The sequence below is a fragment of the Trichosurus vulpecula genome, chromosome 7, assembly GCF_011100635.1.
Source record: "Trichosurus vulpecula isolate mTriVul1 chromosome 7, mTriVul1.pri, whole genome shotgun sequence".
Taxonomy (NCBI): Eukaryota; Metazoa; Chordata; class Mammalia; order Diprotodontia; family Phalangeridae; genus Trichosurus; species Trichosurus vulpecula.
Window position 1 is genome coordinate 20,716,622 of NC_050579.1, and position 18,089 is coordinate 20,734,710.

General features: G+C 48.4%; 1 protein-coding gene across 1 annotated transcript in view; it reads right to left on the reverse strand.

Moving 5' to 3' along the window:
• SRRM3 (serine/arginine repetitive matrix 3) overlaps positions 1–18,089 on the reverse strand; it is a 56,491-nt gene that overhangs the window by 18,665 nt on the left and 19,737 nt on the right. Inside the window, exons 3-11 of the mRNA XM_036768086.1 lie at positions 10,404–10,538; positions 10,012–10,092; positions 9,234–9,263; positions 7,313–7,375; positions 7,071–7,106; positions 3,952–4,002; positions 3,127–3,231; positions 2,231–2,402; positions 2,141–2,143 (exon numbers count right to left, since the gene is read on the reverse strand). Coding sequence (XP_036623981.1) covers positions 2,141–2,143; positions 2,231–2,402; positions 3,127–3,231; positions 3,952–4,002; positions 7,071–7,106; positions 7,313–7,375; positions 9,234–9,263; positions 10,012–10,092; positions 10,404–10,538 — 676 coding nt within the window. The remainder of the gene's footprint in view (positions 1–2,140; positions 2,144–2,230; positions 2,403–3,126; positions 3,232–3,951; positions 4,003–7,070; positions 7,107–7,312; positions 7,376–9,233; positions 9,264–10,011; positions 10,093–10,403; positions 10,539–18,089) is intronic.

Consider the following 18,089-nt stretch of genomic DNA (forward strand, 5'->3'; position numbering starts at 1 on the left):
TTTGTGGGTCTGTTTCCATTGAACAGGGTTGGACTAGACAATCTCTAGTTCCCTTCTAGCTTTGAAATGCTGTGATTCTAGTCTCAAAAAGGAGACAGGTACCCTGCTCCCAGGGTCTCCACCTTCGTGATAGGAACAGTAATGAATATGGAGTTATGGAGACTTGGGTTTAGTTCAGTCCTGATAACCCTCCCCCGTCCCCCATCTCAGTCTGTGATCTCTGAGTGTCCAGTGCCCCCTATGGGCCTCAGAGAACCATGCCCTCCTACAAAAAAGGATGGGTATGGGATAGATCTGGGTCATGCCTTGAGAGAGGAATGAGCTGAGCAGATGGTCAATGGATCTTTTAATTTGAAGGGACATCAGATGTTGCCCAGTTCAAACCCTCAGCCAATTCCAGAATCTCATCAATAAGGTCCCTGACAAGGGGCCATCCAGCCTCTGTATGAGTATCTCTAACAACGGGGTGTTCATTACCTACCAGACGCTCCATTCTGTTACTGGACAGCTCTAATTGCTGGGAAGTGATATTGAGCAGAAATTGGCTTCTCTCTAACTTCTAGTCTTCTGTCCCATGGGGCCAAGCCAAAAACCCCTCATCACTCTTCAAAGCAGAAATATCTTGGATGGAAGGTGTGGTAAAAGGACAAAAAGTAGGGTGGGATGAGGAAGCTGGTTTTTCAAAGCAAAAAGGGTGGGACTTGGGGCCAGGCAATTTATGTGGGCATTCATAAATTAAATGCTGTGTTTTGGTGGTGGAGAAAAAACAAATTGGACCAGACATCAGGGGCTTTTTAAAAAAATGAGTAAGAATTGTGTCGAGTTGTCGAAGGTTTCATGGTGTTTAAAATATTCCTGGTTTTGGGGCATTTCATCCCAGACATGATGACCTCAGTTCTGGGGGCAAACAGAGCCAGGGATCAGTGCTAGGGATGGGGGTTCAATGTTACAGATAGGGAGTAGCACTGGGGATGGGTGTGGAAGGGTGCTCAGTGCTGCTGCTGAGGACTCAGTCTTGGGGATGGGACGTGAGTGCCAGGGACAGGGATTTGTGGACTAATTGATACCATGTTGAACCACTCAAGTTGCTTTTGGGGACAAAGGGATAAAGAAAAATCCATTTTTGCCATTACTATCTGAGGTTGATGCTAGGAGTTGAAATTAAACCATGTCCCCTTAGAGCAAACACTCTAAGATCATCAAAGAGAGATGTGCATTTCCTATTCAGAGATCCCAGGAAACAAAGGAGGATGGGAGGTGGGGGTTGGGGTGGAGGATGGCACACTAACAATTTGGGGAGAACATCTAGTCCCATAAGCCATTTCTCTTCCCTGGGCCTTAGGTTTCTCATCTGTAAAACGAGGGGATTGGATTAGGTGACCTCTGAGGTCCTGTCCAGCTCTAGACCTATGACCCTTGATCCCAAAGCATCCTAATCTATTTCCCAGTTAATACTGCTCCCATTACACATTCCAAATGGGATGCTTTGGCCTCCCCCCACTCCTAGCCAGGGGAAGGGGGCTCCTGGAGGGCCTTGCTCTTGTAGCAGAGGGACTCTAGTAGTAAGAGGGAGCTCTGGCTTGGTCCCTGGGACTTCCAAGTTACAAGGACATATGGCTGCTAGGAACTCTGAATTCTAAGTGCATCTCTTCCTCTTCTTTCTAGCTGTACCTCAGTTTCTTCACCTATGAAATAGGAATAACATTTTCCATACCTTCTTCATTGGGCAGTAGTGGGAGATCAAATGAGATAATGGGTGGGAAAGTCTCTTGAGGAAGGACAAAGTGCCGGCACAAATGAAGGGGGCTACTTTTACAAATATCCTGCCTTCTTCTTATTCTACGACCACCCTGGTGTCCATCTTCAGCCCATCCATAGCTCTAGGAAGATCGCCAGCTGCTCTTTCCACCTAATTAATTTAACTGTACACTCAGGAGCTTGGGGTGGAGAGTAGGGGGTCTGGTATGATCTGCCCTTGTTGGGGTACAGGATGGGTGGGGAGAGGGAGAGGCAGGGGCAATGGACTTCAGTCTCTCCTAATCTCCAACACACACACATACACACACACATACACACACAAGGAACAGGATTCATCTACAGACTTGGTGTGAGGGAGGGTCTGAGCTTGACCCCACCTGACCTTCTATAAATGTGAAGTGACCTTTGCCAAAGGTTGGGGAGGTGGGTGGAGAGGGGAAGGTGGATGGTGGCAAAAGCCAGGGGTACGTACATCCAGTGGGGTGTCCGATGGGCTGCCTCGGGACTGGCTGGGACGCCTGCTCCGCTGGCCATTCTGGTGTGGAGACCCCGATCGGCTGCGGCCCGAAGGAGAGGATGTTCTGCTCCTGCTGGACCGCTGGCTACTGGCCTTGGGGCCATCATCTCTGGGCTTGGGGCTCAGTCTGTAGCAAGGGGAGGGATGGAGGGAGCCAGGGTGGGACCCTCCTACTTCATTCACCCTCTACCAAACCAGTCTTGGCCACATGGACTGGAGGCACAGGCCTCTGTGACCATGGATCCCACCCTACCCCTCCACTGCCCTCTCTGCCTTAGAGAGAGATCAAGGCCCAGATCCCTTAGATGATGCATCATCTCCTCCAGGATGTCTTCCCAGACTGCTCCAGCCCCCCAATAATCTCTGCTTGCCCTGATCTCTTCCAGAACTTGGTATGCTCAGCTAGTAGGCTTCACTCCTTAATGTTACTCCCTACCTTTCTCTATGCCTCTCCCATGAGACCATGGGTTCCCTGAGGTCAGGGTCCCTGTTATCTTCTGTTATCCCAACAGAATTGGAAGCTCAGCCCTGGGGGGGCCTGATGGAAGTTTTGATGAATGGGCTGATCGACTGACCCAAGCCCTTTTGATTTTATCATAGGCAGGTCATCATAGAACTGCCTGCGCCCCTCCAGTGCTCAATGTTCCAACTCCCCCCACCCCCCCAACCACATTCTAGGCATTTAAACGTTCCACAGAGGGCAGGGGCTCCACAAGACTCAGAAGAAAAACTAAAATTCTCATGCACATTTTCCAAGCCCCCAGCCCCTGAACTCAACCCAAAGGCCTGGCCACATCCCATCTGCCATGCCCTTGGCATGGCCATGGTTTGCTGTAGGCTGGCCAGCCTACCTGCTGGGAGATTTGGAGCTGCTGTAGTTGGAAGATATGGACGCGCTATGAGAACTACAGCTACTGTGTCGGTGAGACCTTCTTGATGGAGACTCACTATGAGGCCTGGAAAAGGAGAAGGTGAAGGGAAGAGACGGAGAGAGGGGAGGCTGGAAGCATAGGCCAACCTAGCTCTACAGTCCTCAGATTGAAGGAAGCTCCTGTGCCCTTCCTCCCAGTGCTCAGTGTTCTTGCCTCTTCTCCATCAAACCCTGCTCTGGGAGAAGGCTGTGATATCAGCACCTTCCACTCTAGTGTGAATGAAAGACAATCCCTACGCTGCCCCTCCTGGGAGTAGCTATTTGGAGTATAAGCCTGAGTCCTCTCCAAGGAAGGTGTGTGTGTTGGGGATGGTGGAGGGGGGAATCTGGTCCCTATCAGAGAGATAAAAAGCAGCAGCACAGCAGAGCAGGTGGTGGAGATATCTAGGGACCAGGAAGGTCTTCACCTAGCCTCTTGTCACACCACATCAGTGTCTGCGTACAGTTCCTCTAGTTAAAATTGGCACTGACCACTAACATCCTCCAGTGCCCCTCTCAGGGCCTCAGTCAACCCCACCCCAACACCTTCTACAAAAAGGAAAGGGGCTCAGCCACTTTGGGCAGGGGTGGAAGGAGAGAATACTTGCCCTGAATACCTCTCGCTATTTCTCAAAGCCCGAGTCAGTCTATGGCAGAACTCACACTAAACCAAGTTCTTCCCTATACTTTCATGGCAGGCCTCAAACCAGTCTCAGCTGGTTCTTGGCACCCCACCCTGAAAGGGGCAGAAATGTGGGTCTCTTACCTCTTTCTCTCTTTGTTTTTCTCTTTTCGTTTGCTTTTGGGGCTCCGGGACCTACAAACAACAGGCAGCTCAGTGTCCAGGGAGTTAGGAGTGGGGAGAAGCGACCGGGGTCATTCGCTAGTCAGGTACCTGACTTAGAACCTGCCAGAAAACTTACCTTTCCTTGAGAGCTAAGACCTATGATAGGATGCCTCCGTCTTTGGGATTGAGCCCTATGATGGGACGGCCCACAGCTTTGTTTATTACTCTCCAACACAGGGTCTGTCTGCCTCCACTCCAACAGCTTTGTGAAGATCATAGACCCCCCTAGACCTGGCTCCAAGCTTATCTCCCCTGAGAAGCTTTCCCAGGCTTCTTTTCACTCTTTCCCTCTGGGCAGCTCAGCCCTTATGTACACACTTAATCCGGAGCTGATTTAATTAATGTGAGAAAGATGAGGACAGTTTATTCGAATGCAGGGCTGAACCGGTACCCTTAGAGTGGTGCCAGGTGCTCAGGCATTGATGAGCCCCTGCCAAGAGCACAGACAGTTCAGGCAGATCCAGTCAAAGCTGGGGTGAGAGGGTTTGGGATCTTTCTGAAATGGAAGGCTCTTGTCTCATGCCCGCCCTGCCCTCCTCTCCCCTTCCCCCAACTCTCTTTCCCTGAACTTCTAGATTCGATTTTAGGTCTGTGCTCAGCGGCTCTGTTGGGTTCAGATGTTCCCTCCAACCACGCTGATCGACCCCAGCCCATCCAATGCTTGCTAGGAGGCTCACTCAGTTTTGCCCTTAACCCAAATAATTTCCAGTTTTCACCAGATCATAGCACTATAGAACGTTAGTGAGCAAGGGGGCTTAAGAGCTGGAAGGAGCCTCAGAGATCTAATCCAACCCCGTTGTTTTATAGGAAACTGAGGTTCAATGAGGTCATGTGACAAGGTCATGAAGGTTACCAGGATTCAAACCCAGGTCTTCTAACTCTGTATCCCCAGCTGCTAGGCTGCACAAGAAATAGAGCATTGGGCCTGGAGTCAGGAAGATCTGAGTTCAAATCCAGCTTCAGATACTTACTAGCTATGTGTCCTTGGGCAAGTCAACTTCTTCATCTGTGAAATTGGTATCATGATAAAAAGTACTACTTTGTTGTGTGAAGTTTGTGTATTAAAATATCTAGGGCAGCCAGGTGGCACAGTGAGTAGAGCACCCACCCTGGAGTCAGGAGGACCTGAGTTCAAATCCACCCTCAGACACTTGACACACTTACTAGCTGTGTGACCTTGGGCAAGTCACTTAACCCCAATTGCCCTGCCAAAAAGCAAAAAAAAAAATCTTATTCCCTGTGGACATAAGAAAGCCATTATGGGAATATAAGTAGCATTGTCATCCAAGATTAATATAGATAATTGTACCTTGTTTTTATCTGGAAAAGAATTAAGAAAAACTTAAAATCTTTAAGGGGAATTTGAGGCAAAATTAGAGAAAGAGAGAAGAAAAGGAGACTAGAAATTGAATATAATTTTGCCATCTGATTTCTTTTTCTTTATCACTAATTTATCATAGCATAAAACATGTAAAGAATGACTCATGCCAAGTTCTCAGAGTCTTAAAAAAAAGGGCATTGTTATGCCATTTAAATTTTCTTAGAACTCACTTGATGGTTCTTGCATGATTAAAAATTAACAGCATCAACCTCTTAAATGCCTCTTTCTCACTCCTATTTTTTTACTTTTTGTAGATGAAAATCTTAGAATAAAAAAAATTGAACAATAAAAAAATTGGCATAATGATAGCACCTGCCTCCCAGGGTTATTGCAAAGATCAAACGAGAAAAATATGTGTAAAGTGCTTAGCGCAGTGCCTGGCACATGGTAGGTGTTTAATAAATACTTCTTTCTTTCTTTCCTTCCTCTTGCTTATGCTATCCCTCCCTAAACTACTTTGTTTCTCTTTTGCAATTATTTTGAATGTATTTATGTATGTACATGTTATCTCTCCCGATAGAACAGAAGCTCCTTGAGGGAAGGGTCTGTTATATTTTTGCCTTTGTATGACCAATGCCTAGCCCAGGAGTTTCATAAATGCCTGCTAATTCACCAATAGCATTGGTGAGGGCCTTAAACATCACGTCCAGGGCTCTGAGTGAGTCTGGGCTCCTTAGTCAGGGCAACCGTCCAGAGGGAAGGAACTGTGTCTTCGGATTGCTTTATGCTAGAGCTGCCTGGCCTGGGACTGGCTCCCAGTGGGTCCTTGGTAAAACTGACTAGCAATGGGTTCTTAATGTTGAGCTTCTCAACAGGTGCCCACTCCTGGAGATTTCCATCACTAGAGGGCAGCAGAACACCAGCTCATTTTCTGGCTCAGCCTTGTCTCTAAGGTTCCAATGTGGGAAAAGAATCATAGGCTCATGGGTCTAGGGCTGGAAAGGACCTCTGAGGCCATCTCGAACAACTTCTTCATTTACAGATAAGGAAACTGAGGCCCAGAAAGATTAAATGACTTAGGTTCATAGATTTAGATCTGGAAAGGACCTTAGAGGTCATCTAGTCAAGTCAACAAGTCAACAAGCATTTATTGAATACCTACTGTGTTCCAAAGAAAGGCAAAAACATCTTCTTCCCTCCAGGAGTTCACATTTTATGTTACAGATAGGAAAACTGAGGTTGAGAGGTCAATGATTTGCCCAAGGTCACAGAATAAGTCACAGGGATGGTCCTATCCCCGTAAGAGGGACTGAAAGGTAAGGTGAAGTAAGGTGTGGGCCTTTTGGAATCTTGGAGCATCTGAGCTGCTTTGGTTCCCTCCTAGGTCAGCAAAGTATATGGGGAGGAAAGAAGCTCAAAGATGACCCAGGAGCTTCCCTCTCTCAGCCCCAAATCTCTCAGGATCAGGTCATTTCGTTAGGGGTCCCCATCATTACCCTTTAGAGAAAGGGCTCACCCCTCAAGTCCTTGCAGAGCTCTGTTCTTAGGGCACACACAAGGTTGGGAGCAGGTTTGAGCTGGGGTTGGCTCTCAACCTTAAACTTGTTCCTCAGTTTCCAGGTCCAGTCACCACTTCTCAGTGCCCCAACCAACCTCGGTGGACTTGGATCTGATTCTCCAGCCAGCCCTGCCACACCCTTTGCAGGGTCCTGCTCACCTGTGTCTTCTCTTCCTCCTGGATCCTGAGTCAGACCTGTTGGATGTGATAAAATGGGTCCCATTTAACAGACATTTGAGGAGTTGAGCCTGCCCTTCCTCCCTACCAGGCTGGGCTGAGAGCAATCCCTCTTCTTCCCTGCCTGGGCCCTGAGCTCTGGTGAGGTAGGTGGGTGAGCAGGACAGACCTGGGAAGGAGGGCTCAGGGCTCCAAGGTTGGGGAGGGGATGACTTTTTTGGTACCTGTCACGTCTGTGCTTCTTTCCATTTTTCTTCTTCTTCCGAAGGGGTGAGGAGCTCCCACAGCTGCTGACACAGGACAAGAACAATAGCTTTCATCTCTGTTTCCTTGACTATTTCTTTCCCAGCCCCATCCCACCCCCAACATGCCCATATGATTGCAACAGGTTCCGAATAGGGTATGCCACCTTCATTCTCTCCCCTCCCTCCTTCAAATTGTCCTGCAATCAGAGGATGAGTTAAATTCTTCATGCCCTGATCTGACCAGTTAATTCTCTGTTCAAGGCCCTTCAATGCCCCCCTATTGCCTCAGAGAATAAAGTTCAAAGTCATCTGCTTGATTCAAGGTCCCCATCCTCACACCTGATATCACCTAATCTCTTATCACTCACAAAATCAGAACCAGACTCTCTGGGTTAGGAAGGACCTGAGGCCACCTAGTCCAGTTTGCTACACCTGACTGATGGTCCCCTCAGACATCCCCATGTTGCCTTTCCTGGAAGATCTCCAGGGAGAGGTGACCTGCCACCTGGCCAGGGAGCCCATTCCCCTTTCGGACAGCTCTCCCTGTTCAGGAGTGTTTGTTGGTGTGGAGCTGAAATCCATAGCTTTGCCATTTCCATCCTCCCCCACCCCCCTCGCCTTCCTGGTTCAGGCCTCTGGGGCCAAACAAAGTAAGTCTAATCCTCACCCACACAATAGCTCTCAAGTCCTCCCAGAGTCTTCCTTCTCCAAATCAAACCACACCAGTTCCTTAAGCCAAGTGTCATGTGAATTGACCTCATTATCCTTGTCACTCTCACCCGGATACTCTCTCCTGTATCGATGCCCTTTCTAAATTGTAGCGCCTAGCTTGTCCCTTCTGGGTGCAATCCATCTACAATCTATAATCCATCCAAATTGGACCACTGGCCACCTGTGACCTTGTTCCCTACACCACCACCCACAGACTCTTGGATTTCTCTAATTATTTTAAAGTCCAACTCCAACACCACTTACTCCAGGACTGCCCTTTTCCTTCCCCAACCTCCTAACACTTTGGCTGCCTTTATAGCGTGTTATTGCAGTTTTTGATGTATGGGTTATCCACCCCCCACCTCCAGGGCAAGGACTGAGTTGAATCTCAGCTTTGTACTTCTCCCCAGCTGTCTAGCACAGTACTCTGCACACAGCAGGTGATTAACCAATTATTGGCAGGTTGAACTGAATTAAACTGAACTGAATGGAATTGCACTGCATTGCTTTGAGTTGAATCCAATGGTGAGTCGGGTGCTGGGAGTGAGGAGATAAATTCTGGCACCCAGGTTCAAGAGAAAGCAGTTTGAAAAACATCCCAGATCCCAAGGTGGGGGTTAAGTACCTGGGAATCAGGAATCATTGAATAATAAGGGCTGGAAATGTCTGTGGTTATCTCCCTCTCACCCCTTAATGCCCGGGTGTCAACGTGAAGTTTGATTTCTGCCAAGCCCCTTGCCCTTATTGGCTCTTCTCCCCCACTCCCAGGTCTCTGGCCTACGCCCTATTCTCCAAGGACCCTGTTCTCACTGTTGTTATAAGCCTTGCCCTTGGCTGACAGCAGCTGTCCACCTCTCCTCTCATGGGAATCTGAACTATAATAGTGGGTTCAAAGGAACTAAGACCTAAAAGGGAATTCTTAATAGCAATATAGTGTGGAGTATAGAAATAGGTCTGGGGTTAGTCTGGAGGGGGCCAGGATGGGAAGGCAGAGGGCACAGGACCTCTGGGTTTGGCTTTGCTGCAATTCTTAGCCTGTCCTTTGCAAGGACCCTTGGGTGTCCTCTATTCTGTGCTGAGGGTGGCCATCCGTATGGCCTCCATAGCCCTTTCATTCTGCAGAATCTCTGAAGCCTGAGACTGACACTCCCACCAGCCCAAAGGCACCTGCCCAGCCCAGCTCACTGACCTGCATTCAGAGTCTAGCTTCCTCTTTTTGCTGAGGACAGGTCCCGGGGGAGGAAGGCAGGCGGGCAGGTAGGCAGGCAGATAGAAAGATAGAGATGGAGGTGGTTAACTGGGTTAGGGCCCTTCTCCCAGAGCAGAAAGGAGAGGAGGGGAAGCTGGGGCCCAGAGGGATGATGCTGGATGGTGTTGGGCCAACTTTTCTCCCTCCCCCTCTTTGTCCCTTCCTCTCTCCCTCCCTCCCTCCCTCTCTTCCTGGCCCCCCCCATCTAGTGGGGTACCAAGATCCAAGGAGATGTAGATGGCAGCTGAAGAGGGGGAATCTGTCTTTTGTTTGTTTTTGGAGGGAGGAAGGCAGGGCAATTGGGGTTGTGACTTGCCCAAGGTCACACAGCTAGTAAGTGTGTCAAGTGTCTGAGGCCAGAGTTGAACTCGGGTCCTCCTGACTCCAGGGTGGGTGCTCTACTCACTGCACCACCCAGCTGCCCCAGGAATCTGTCTTTTGACTATTTCAGCCTAGTTCCCAGACTGAGCGCTAGAAGGGACCTCAGAGCATATCTAGTCCAACCCTCTCATTTTATACGTCTGATTTTCCCAAGGTCATGGATAGAGCTCTGCGGTAGGATTTGAACCCAGGTCCTCTGACTCCAGGGCCAGTGGTCATTTTGCCAGTGTTAGGGACATCAGCCTTGATCCCCAGGTGACTTGGTTAGAGCTTGGGATTTGTCCAAGTACATGACCCTCCTTCTCTTTCCACAAACCCAGGGGCTCTGCCCACTCACCGACTCCTCCGATGGCCAGATTTCTTTTTCTTCTTCTTCTTGGGAGGGGGTGAGGCTGAGCTGCTTGACCAGTGTTTGGTCCTGGGAGTGAGGTGGGGAAATGAGAGGTGAGACGTGGTATGAGGAACAAGGAGGACCCAAGTCCTGAGCCTGGCCTCCTGATCCCTAGTTTCGAAGTATGCACAGGCTTTCATTTCTCCAGATTACCACCCTTCCCCCACCCAACCCCCTGACTAGCTGCCCCTCCACTACCACCAGGACCTTTCATTTCCAAAGCTTGCCAGTTCCCCTGCATTCCCAGCCCATGCAGTCACTCAGCTCTGCTCCCAATTCCGACATAGAGAGTTCCCCCGATCCCTGCTCCCTCCCCTGGGCTCCCTTCAAGGCCTGACCTGTACTCTCGGTGCCCGCCATCAGCCCGGTAACAGTCGGCAGGACAATCACACTCAAGAGGGCAGTCTTCCTCATAGGGCAAGTACTCCAGGCCCTGGGCATCCCCCTCAATCAAATAGTGGCTTTCCATCACTCTGGCCAGGAGACAGAAAGAGAGAAAGGTCAGGGAGTCTCCTTCCTGTACCAGATTTGGAGCTGGGAGATCACTTAGGAGGTAACTGCAAACATCCAGGCGACAGGGTGGTGATTGTGTGAGTAGGGAAAAGGGGCTGGCTGGAGAGGCGTGCAGCTAGAATCAACAGAATCAGTATAAAGTCAGCATCCCTGGCTTTTAACACATGCCCTTTTCAGCATTTTGAAGCCACAGCTGACACTTTGCCTCCCGTGCTCTGCATTCACTTCCTGCTCCCAAGAAGGAACTTGTGGCTCTTATTATCCCCACTTTTACAGTTGAGGAAATGAAGGCAGGCAGAGGTTGAGCGACTTGCTCAGAGCCATACAGCTGGCAAGTGTCCAAGGCCAGATTTAGACTCAGGTTCTCCAGACTCCAGGCATGATGCTCTATGCACTATGGCGCCCCCTAGCTGCCTCTGGTCTGGGGAGATGGTTCTTGCTTTAGGGAGCCCCTGATTTCACTGAGGAGACCAAGTTTCTGCAGCCAGGGAGTCCCTTGTAGATGGGAGAGACTGACGCCTCTGTCTTCGAAGAGATCTCGGTCCCTGCCTTGGGGGAGTCCCAAGTGGGATGTAATTCTCCCTTCCTAACATCTCCCCAATGCCTCCCTCTCTCCTCTGCCCCCCAACCCCCACCCGTGCAGCCTTCATCACCTCAATGCCTGGACTAGCACAATAGCTGCTGGGAGGGCGGGATGCCTGCCTCAAGTCTCTCTCTACCCATCCAGTCTCCATTCAGCCACCGAAGTGATTTTCCTAAAGGGCAGATCCAATTACATCACCCCTCTATGTGATAAAGTCCAGCGGCTTCCTGTCTTCTCCAGGATCAAATACAAAATGCTTTGCTTGGCATTCAAAGCCCCTCACAACTTAGCCCCCTCCTCCCTCTCTAGTCTTCTCTCACACACTCTATGATCCAGTGGCACTGGCCTCAGTGTTCTTTGTACAAGACATGTCATCTTCCAACTCTCTGCAGTTGACTGTCCTCCACAGCTGGAACACTCCTCCTCCTCATCTCTTCTCTTGGCCTTCCTGGCTTCTAGCAAGTGTCAGCAGACATCCAGCCTTCTAAGTGAAGCCTTTCCCAGTTCTCTTTAACATTAATGCCTTCCCACTGAGATGATATTTACTTTATAATTATATATTTATATACTTTTACAATCTACATATAATTTATGTATAATATATATAATTGAACGTATGTATATATGTGTATACATACATGTATGTGCATATATGGTCTTGCTCCCCCATGAGCTTCTTGAGAGCAGGGATGACTTTTGCCTTCATTATTGCTTAGTACAATGTCTGGCACTTTTTTTTTAGTCATTTCAGTCATATCTGACTCTCCATGACCCCATTTGGGGTTTTCTTGGCAAAGATACTGGAGTGGTTTGCTATTTCCCTCTCCAGCTCATTTTACAAATGAGGAAACTGAGGCAAACAAGATTAAGTGACTTACACAGGATCACACAACTAGGAAGTGTTTGAGGCTGGATTTGGGCTGAGAGAGAAGTCTTCTTGACACCAGGCCTGGCACTCTAGCTACTGTGCCACCTAGCTGCTGCATCTGGCATTTAGTAGGTGCTTAATAAATGCTTACTGATTGAGTGACTGAAGGAGGAGATAGCCTCTGTCCCCAGCCCTCTGTCCTCAGGGAGGCTGGGAGACCAGCCTCCTGGGTGTATATACACCAAACACCAGACATACAGGAGCTGAACTGAACGGAACAGCCCTACATTTGTCTCCTTTCTGGATGCCGAGTACTTTCTCCATTTCTTCACATTAGCCCTGTTCCTCCTCATTATCCCACTTCCTACATCCTCTTCGCCTTGGGAAGGTGCCACCTTTCAAATATTTATAGACTCTGATCATGCTTCCCCTCCCTCCCGCTCCCTTCCTCTGCCCCTCCCAAAGTCATTGCTTTACCGAGCTGCTGCCGAGACTTGGCTCCTACCATATTTCCTCATAAATCAATCCTCTCCCTGGGCCCTTAATCATCTTGGCTTCTCTCCTCCTAACTGCCTCCAATTTGTCTTCTTGCAATGATGTGCTGCTCTCCGTGGAATGCCGCCCAAGGGCCCCCCCCCCCCCGCCCCCAGGCCATCTCCCCTCTCCCTCTTCCAGAGCCGAGGGGCTGAGCAGGACCAGATCCATCCACTCATGGGCGGCTGGTGTTCCCAGAGACACTGTGTTGTAGCTTGTTCACCAGTTAACACAATAATACATTCTGCTCTCAGTTATCCATGCTAATGAAGGTGCTGGCAGCAGCATGGACAATATAAAAGGCCACAGTCTCAAACCAGAGACTCCTAAAGTCTTTGTCTTTGCAACATCTTCTGATGCTTAATATTTGGGCGTGGCCCAATGTCCACGAAATGAATGGATGTAGGAATGGATGAGGGACTGACTGGAGGTCTGGGGCTATAGGCCCCCAAATCTAGAGCTGGAAGGGCTCTTTACAGACTATCGAGTTGAACTCTGTCGTTTTCCAGATTAGGGAACTGAGGGCCGGAGAAAGCTGACATGAGCAGTGAGTTTGTAGAAACACAGATTTAGAGCTGGAAAGGATCTCAGAGGCCATCTAGTCCAAACCCTTCCTTTTCCAGAGGGAACAGGCCCAGAGAGGTTGAATAACCTGTCTAAGGTCACACAGGTAGTAAATACACTGAGAACTAGGATTTAATTTTCGCTTAAAGGAAACTGAGACTTTTAGATGTGAAGCAAAAATTTGCCAAGGTCAGAGAGCTAGCCAGGAGTAGAGGCAGGACTCAGCCTAGGTCTCCTGGCTCCAGGTAATGGGATTCATAGGATTTAGAGCTGGCGGGAGCCTCAGAGACCATCTAGTCCAATCCAGTCATTTAGAGGAGGAACTTGGGGGTGGAGGTGGGGCAGGGGAGTGACAGATGTCATCCCACAGGGTCATAGTTCTAGTGCTGGGAGAGACCTTAAAGGCTACCGAGTCCAAACCTTTCATTTAACAGACGAGAAAACTGAGGCCCAGGGGCCCCCAAAGCCAATGCTCCTTCCATTTTGTCATGTTGCCTCTCACGAAGAAGCCATAAAACAAAGAACACATTCGGGGGAGCAAGGATGGAAACGGCTTTGCACACACACTCTCAATCAATTCCTCCTATTAGAATGAAAAGCATCACCTCTGGAAGCGATGAGCTTCCCCCTCCACACTCACCCCCTCTACCCCTACTCCCACTCAAGCTTGCTACCTGCCGATCTCAAAGCTTTCCAGGGCAAGGGGATGCGGTTATGCATTCGGATCTCAGAGACTTTGCTAGGAGCTGAGCCTGAATGGGAGCAAGGAGGAGCCCCTCACCATCCCCTCCTCCTCTGGCTCCTCCTGGGCTGCAGCCCATAGCAAAGGGATTAAGAGTAGGTGAATTAAGCAAATAGGAAAAGCAAGAGCACCCCCAAGGAATGAGTAAGATCTGCCCTTGATAAGCATTAGGACAAACCTAACAGCCAACTGCTGCATTAGGGCATGGGCCATATCCCCCAAACAGACTAAAGTCCATGAGGGCAGAGATCGTGGTTGGTCTAAACATGGTGCCCTCCTCCCTTTCCTCCTCCCCTTCCTCCTCCTCCTGCACCACCACCCATAATCACAGCAGCGTCTTAGATGGGAACTTAGAGACCGGCTAGTCCCTGAACTTTAAAAAAAAAATTGATAAGAATTTCAATATAATTGGTTTTCTTGTTAATCCTATGTATTTTATTTTATGCATTTTTAAAATTTATTTATTTATTTTTAGTTTACCACACACGGTTCTACATAGTTTTGAGTTCCACATTCTCTCCCTTCCCTCCCCCCTCCCTCCCCAAGACGGCATGAAATCTCATATAACTGTCATGTATAACTTCGCATTGAATTAATTTATGCACTAGTCAAGTTGTGGAGAAGAATTTTGACCAATGGACTGAATCATGAGAAAGAAGAAACAGAACCAAAAAAAAACAACCCAAAAACAAAAACAAAAGAGAAGCAAAAAAGGCGAGCATGTAGTGCGCCTCGATCTGTATTCAAACTTCACAGTTCTTTCTCTGGATGAAGATAGCATTCTCCATCGTGAGTCCCCTGGAGTTGCCCTTGCCCCTTAGGTTGCTGAGAAGAGCGCAGTATGTCAGGGTTGGTCCTCACGGAATCCATATATCTGTGGCTGTGCACAATGTTCTCCTGGCTCTGCTCCGCTCACTCAGCATCATGTCCAGGTTGTTACAAAGTCTGCATCATCCCCATTTCTTATGGCACAATAGTATTCCATCACCTTCATATACCACAGCTTGTTCAGCCATTCCCCAATTGATGGGCATCCCTTTGATTTCCAATTCTTGGCTACCACAAAAAGAGCTGCTATAAATATCCTTGTACATATGGGTCTTTTTCCCGCTTGTGTGATTTGTTTGGGATACAACCCTAGAAGTGGTATTGCTGGGTCAAAGGGTATTTTATGCATTTTAAAACATTCCGAGAAAGAGTCTATAGTCAGTAGACTGGGCAGCTTGGTGGCGCCATAATGCACAGAGCGCTGGGCCTGGAGTCAGGAAGACTCATCTCCATGAATTCAAATCTGGCCTCAGACACTTACTAGCTGTGTGACCCTGGGCAAGTCACTTAACCCTGTTTGCCTCAGTTTCCTCATCTGTCAAATGAACTAGAGAAAGAAATAGCAAAGCATTCTTGTATCTTTGCCAAGAAAACCCCAAATGGGGTTGCACAGTATCAGACATGAATGAAATACAACTGAACAAAAACAACAGAGGTGAAAGAGACCCAGGACACAAGAAAGATGAAGATCCCTTGATTCTAGTCCAATCTTTTCTATTTTATAGATAAGGGAGTTGCCCAAGGTCTCATAGGATCATAGTTCCAGAGGTAAAGGGCACCTCATCAGCCAATTCCTTCATCTGACAGATGCAGAAACCATATGGAGCAGTGAAGGGACTTATTTACATACACATAGGTCATCATTGTCTAAGACAGGATTTGAATCCAGGTCCTCTGATTCCATGGCCACAACTCTTTACCCTGTACTATGTAAGTTATCGTTCGTCTTCTCTTTGTGATCCCATTTTAGGGTTTTCTTGGCAAAGATAGTGAAGTGTTTGCCATTTCCTTCTCCAGCTCATTTGACAAATAAGGAAACTGAGGCAAACAGGGTTGTGACTTGCCCAGGGTCACACAGCTAGTAAGTGTCTGAGGCTGGATTTGAACTCATGAAGGCATCTTCCTTATTCTAAGCCTAGTACTAGCTCTATGCATTGCATTACCTAGCAGCCCCCAAGTAAGACAAATAGACCTCATCATAGGACCACAGATCCAGAATTAGAAGGTCCCTCCAAGGCTGTGTTGTCTAATCCTCTCACTTTATAGATGAGGCACCTAAGGCCTAGAGGGGTGGTGACTTGTCTACGGTCACATGGTAGGAAGTACCCTCAGAGCCAAGATTCGAACCCAGGTCCTCTGACTCCAAATCCCCCAATCTTTCCACAGTACCACACTGCCTTTGTGGTGGAATTGAATATTGAGAGCTGAGGCTTCTGGGAGTTGAGGGAGATCTTTAGCTAGAAGCTTTGTTGAGTAAAGTGGTGGCATCAACCCTTGGAAGTAACCCATCTTAGCCAATCCACACCTTCTTCCAGCTCTTACCTGGATCCCCACAAAGCTATAGTCTTCCTCGGTCTCCTCCTAATACTGTCCCAAACCCCCCAGCATTCTTTAGGCTCCATCACATACACACAAGGGACTCCACTTAGTATTGGGGATAACTGAGGAGAAGGGAGCCATGAAAAGAGATCAAGAAAAGCTACTGAGATTGAGTGGTCAGGAGAAGCTAGTGAGAAGGACTCTTGGGAAGCCCTGGAGGTTGTAAGGAGCTGGTAAATGGAGCTCATTGTCAGGGATTGGGATCAGGAATATGGGGTGGGGAGGCAGGAGTACTTAGACTTGAACTTGTCCTGTAGTAACCTAGACCTGCTGCTCTTTCCAAATGCCCCATTTGAAATATTCCATCCTGGTCAGCTAAAAGTGCCCTTTGCTGAAGGTACCCTGGGTGGAGGAGCCTTTCGGATTTGGGGCCGTAGAGACAGTGTGGCCTGAGTTGTCTCTCACACAGGAAGAAGCCAAGTAGAACTGAAGCTGAGCTTCCCCTACTCTAGTACTAAGGCCCCATCCCCAGCACTGGGTACTGCCCTCCCAACTTTGGCATAGAATGGCATTGAGTCCCAATTCTGGCACTAAGGTCCTTTTGCCATCACTGAGCCCCTACCACCAGCACTGAGTGTGTCCCCTAATGCTGGCACTGAGTCTCCCATTTCTATCACTAAACTCTGACTCTGAGAAAGAAGAGGAGGATAAGGAGGAGATAGGAGAGGAGGAGGAAGGGGAAGAGGAGAAATAAGAGGCGACAAAGGAGGAGGAAGAAGAAAAAGACGAGTGCCTGATTGAGGAGGCAGGTGCTTCCAGCTGAGTGGTTTAGTGGTAACCTTAGAGGCACAGCCACATCCTCTCCTTGATGAGGTCACAGGATGCTCCAAGCAATAATAACTGTCTCCCCTCCACATTCCAAATTGCCCAAAGGAAAGGACAATTGCCCTAACAAGCCAGATGAGAGGTTGTTCTAGAAGATAAATAAGACAGATTCTGAAGCTGAGTGAAGAGAGTAAGCTGGGTAAAGAGAAAGAGGGGTAAGAAAACTGCGGGTGAGATAGATTATTGAGCCAGAAGCCAGCCAGGCATTTGGGTTTGTCTTCTGCTGTGCAGGGTGGGGGGACTCCCCACAATGGAGCTGGAGTCAAGCTTGGAGTAGTCAAAAGAGCCTTCTATTGTGAATCATCAGACCCAGGTTTGAATCCTGGTTCTGCTCTTTATTCCCTGGGAAACTTTGATCAAATCCTTTTCCCACACTGGACCCCAGAACATTAGGCAGTGCATTGTTTCTACCTTTCTAAATATTATTATGATGCTATTTTAAAATTATAAGTATTACCTTGAAGCTAAAAACTGCTCATAAACTGAGGAGGCATGCATGTCTTAACTGAGATTCGTTACCCTTGTCTTGACCTTGTTTCCAAATGCCTCTTGTGCCCTCTCCCTTCTCAGCAATGAGCGGGCACGAATAAGCAATCAATGCCATCTCAGCGATGTGGCGATGCTTTTTCTCCCTCCTCCTTAACTCCCGAGGTAATTTTGAAACAATTACTATGAGAAGCAGCATGATGTGGGGTTAGAAAGATGGCTACTATCGCCTCCTCTTCTCCCATGTTATCAACATTATTATCTTCATTGAGGCTCAGGAAATTTGGAACTTGCCAGAGCTGACCAAAGCTGGGAGCAACCAATGAACCTGCTGATGCCAGATGCACTGAGACTACTAGATGTGATTAAAGAAAAAACAGCCCCAGCCTGAGCACCAAGCCCTCCGAATTGTCAGGCTTTCTTCTGCTCTTGAGAGGTGAAATCCACAGCAGGCCACTGCATACTTAACCTTCTTGATTGTG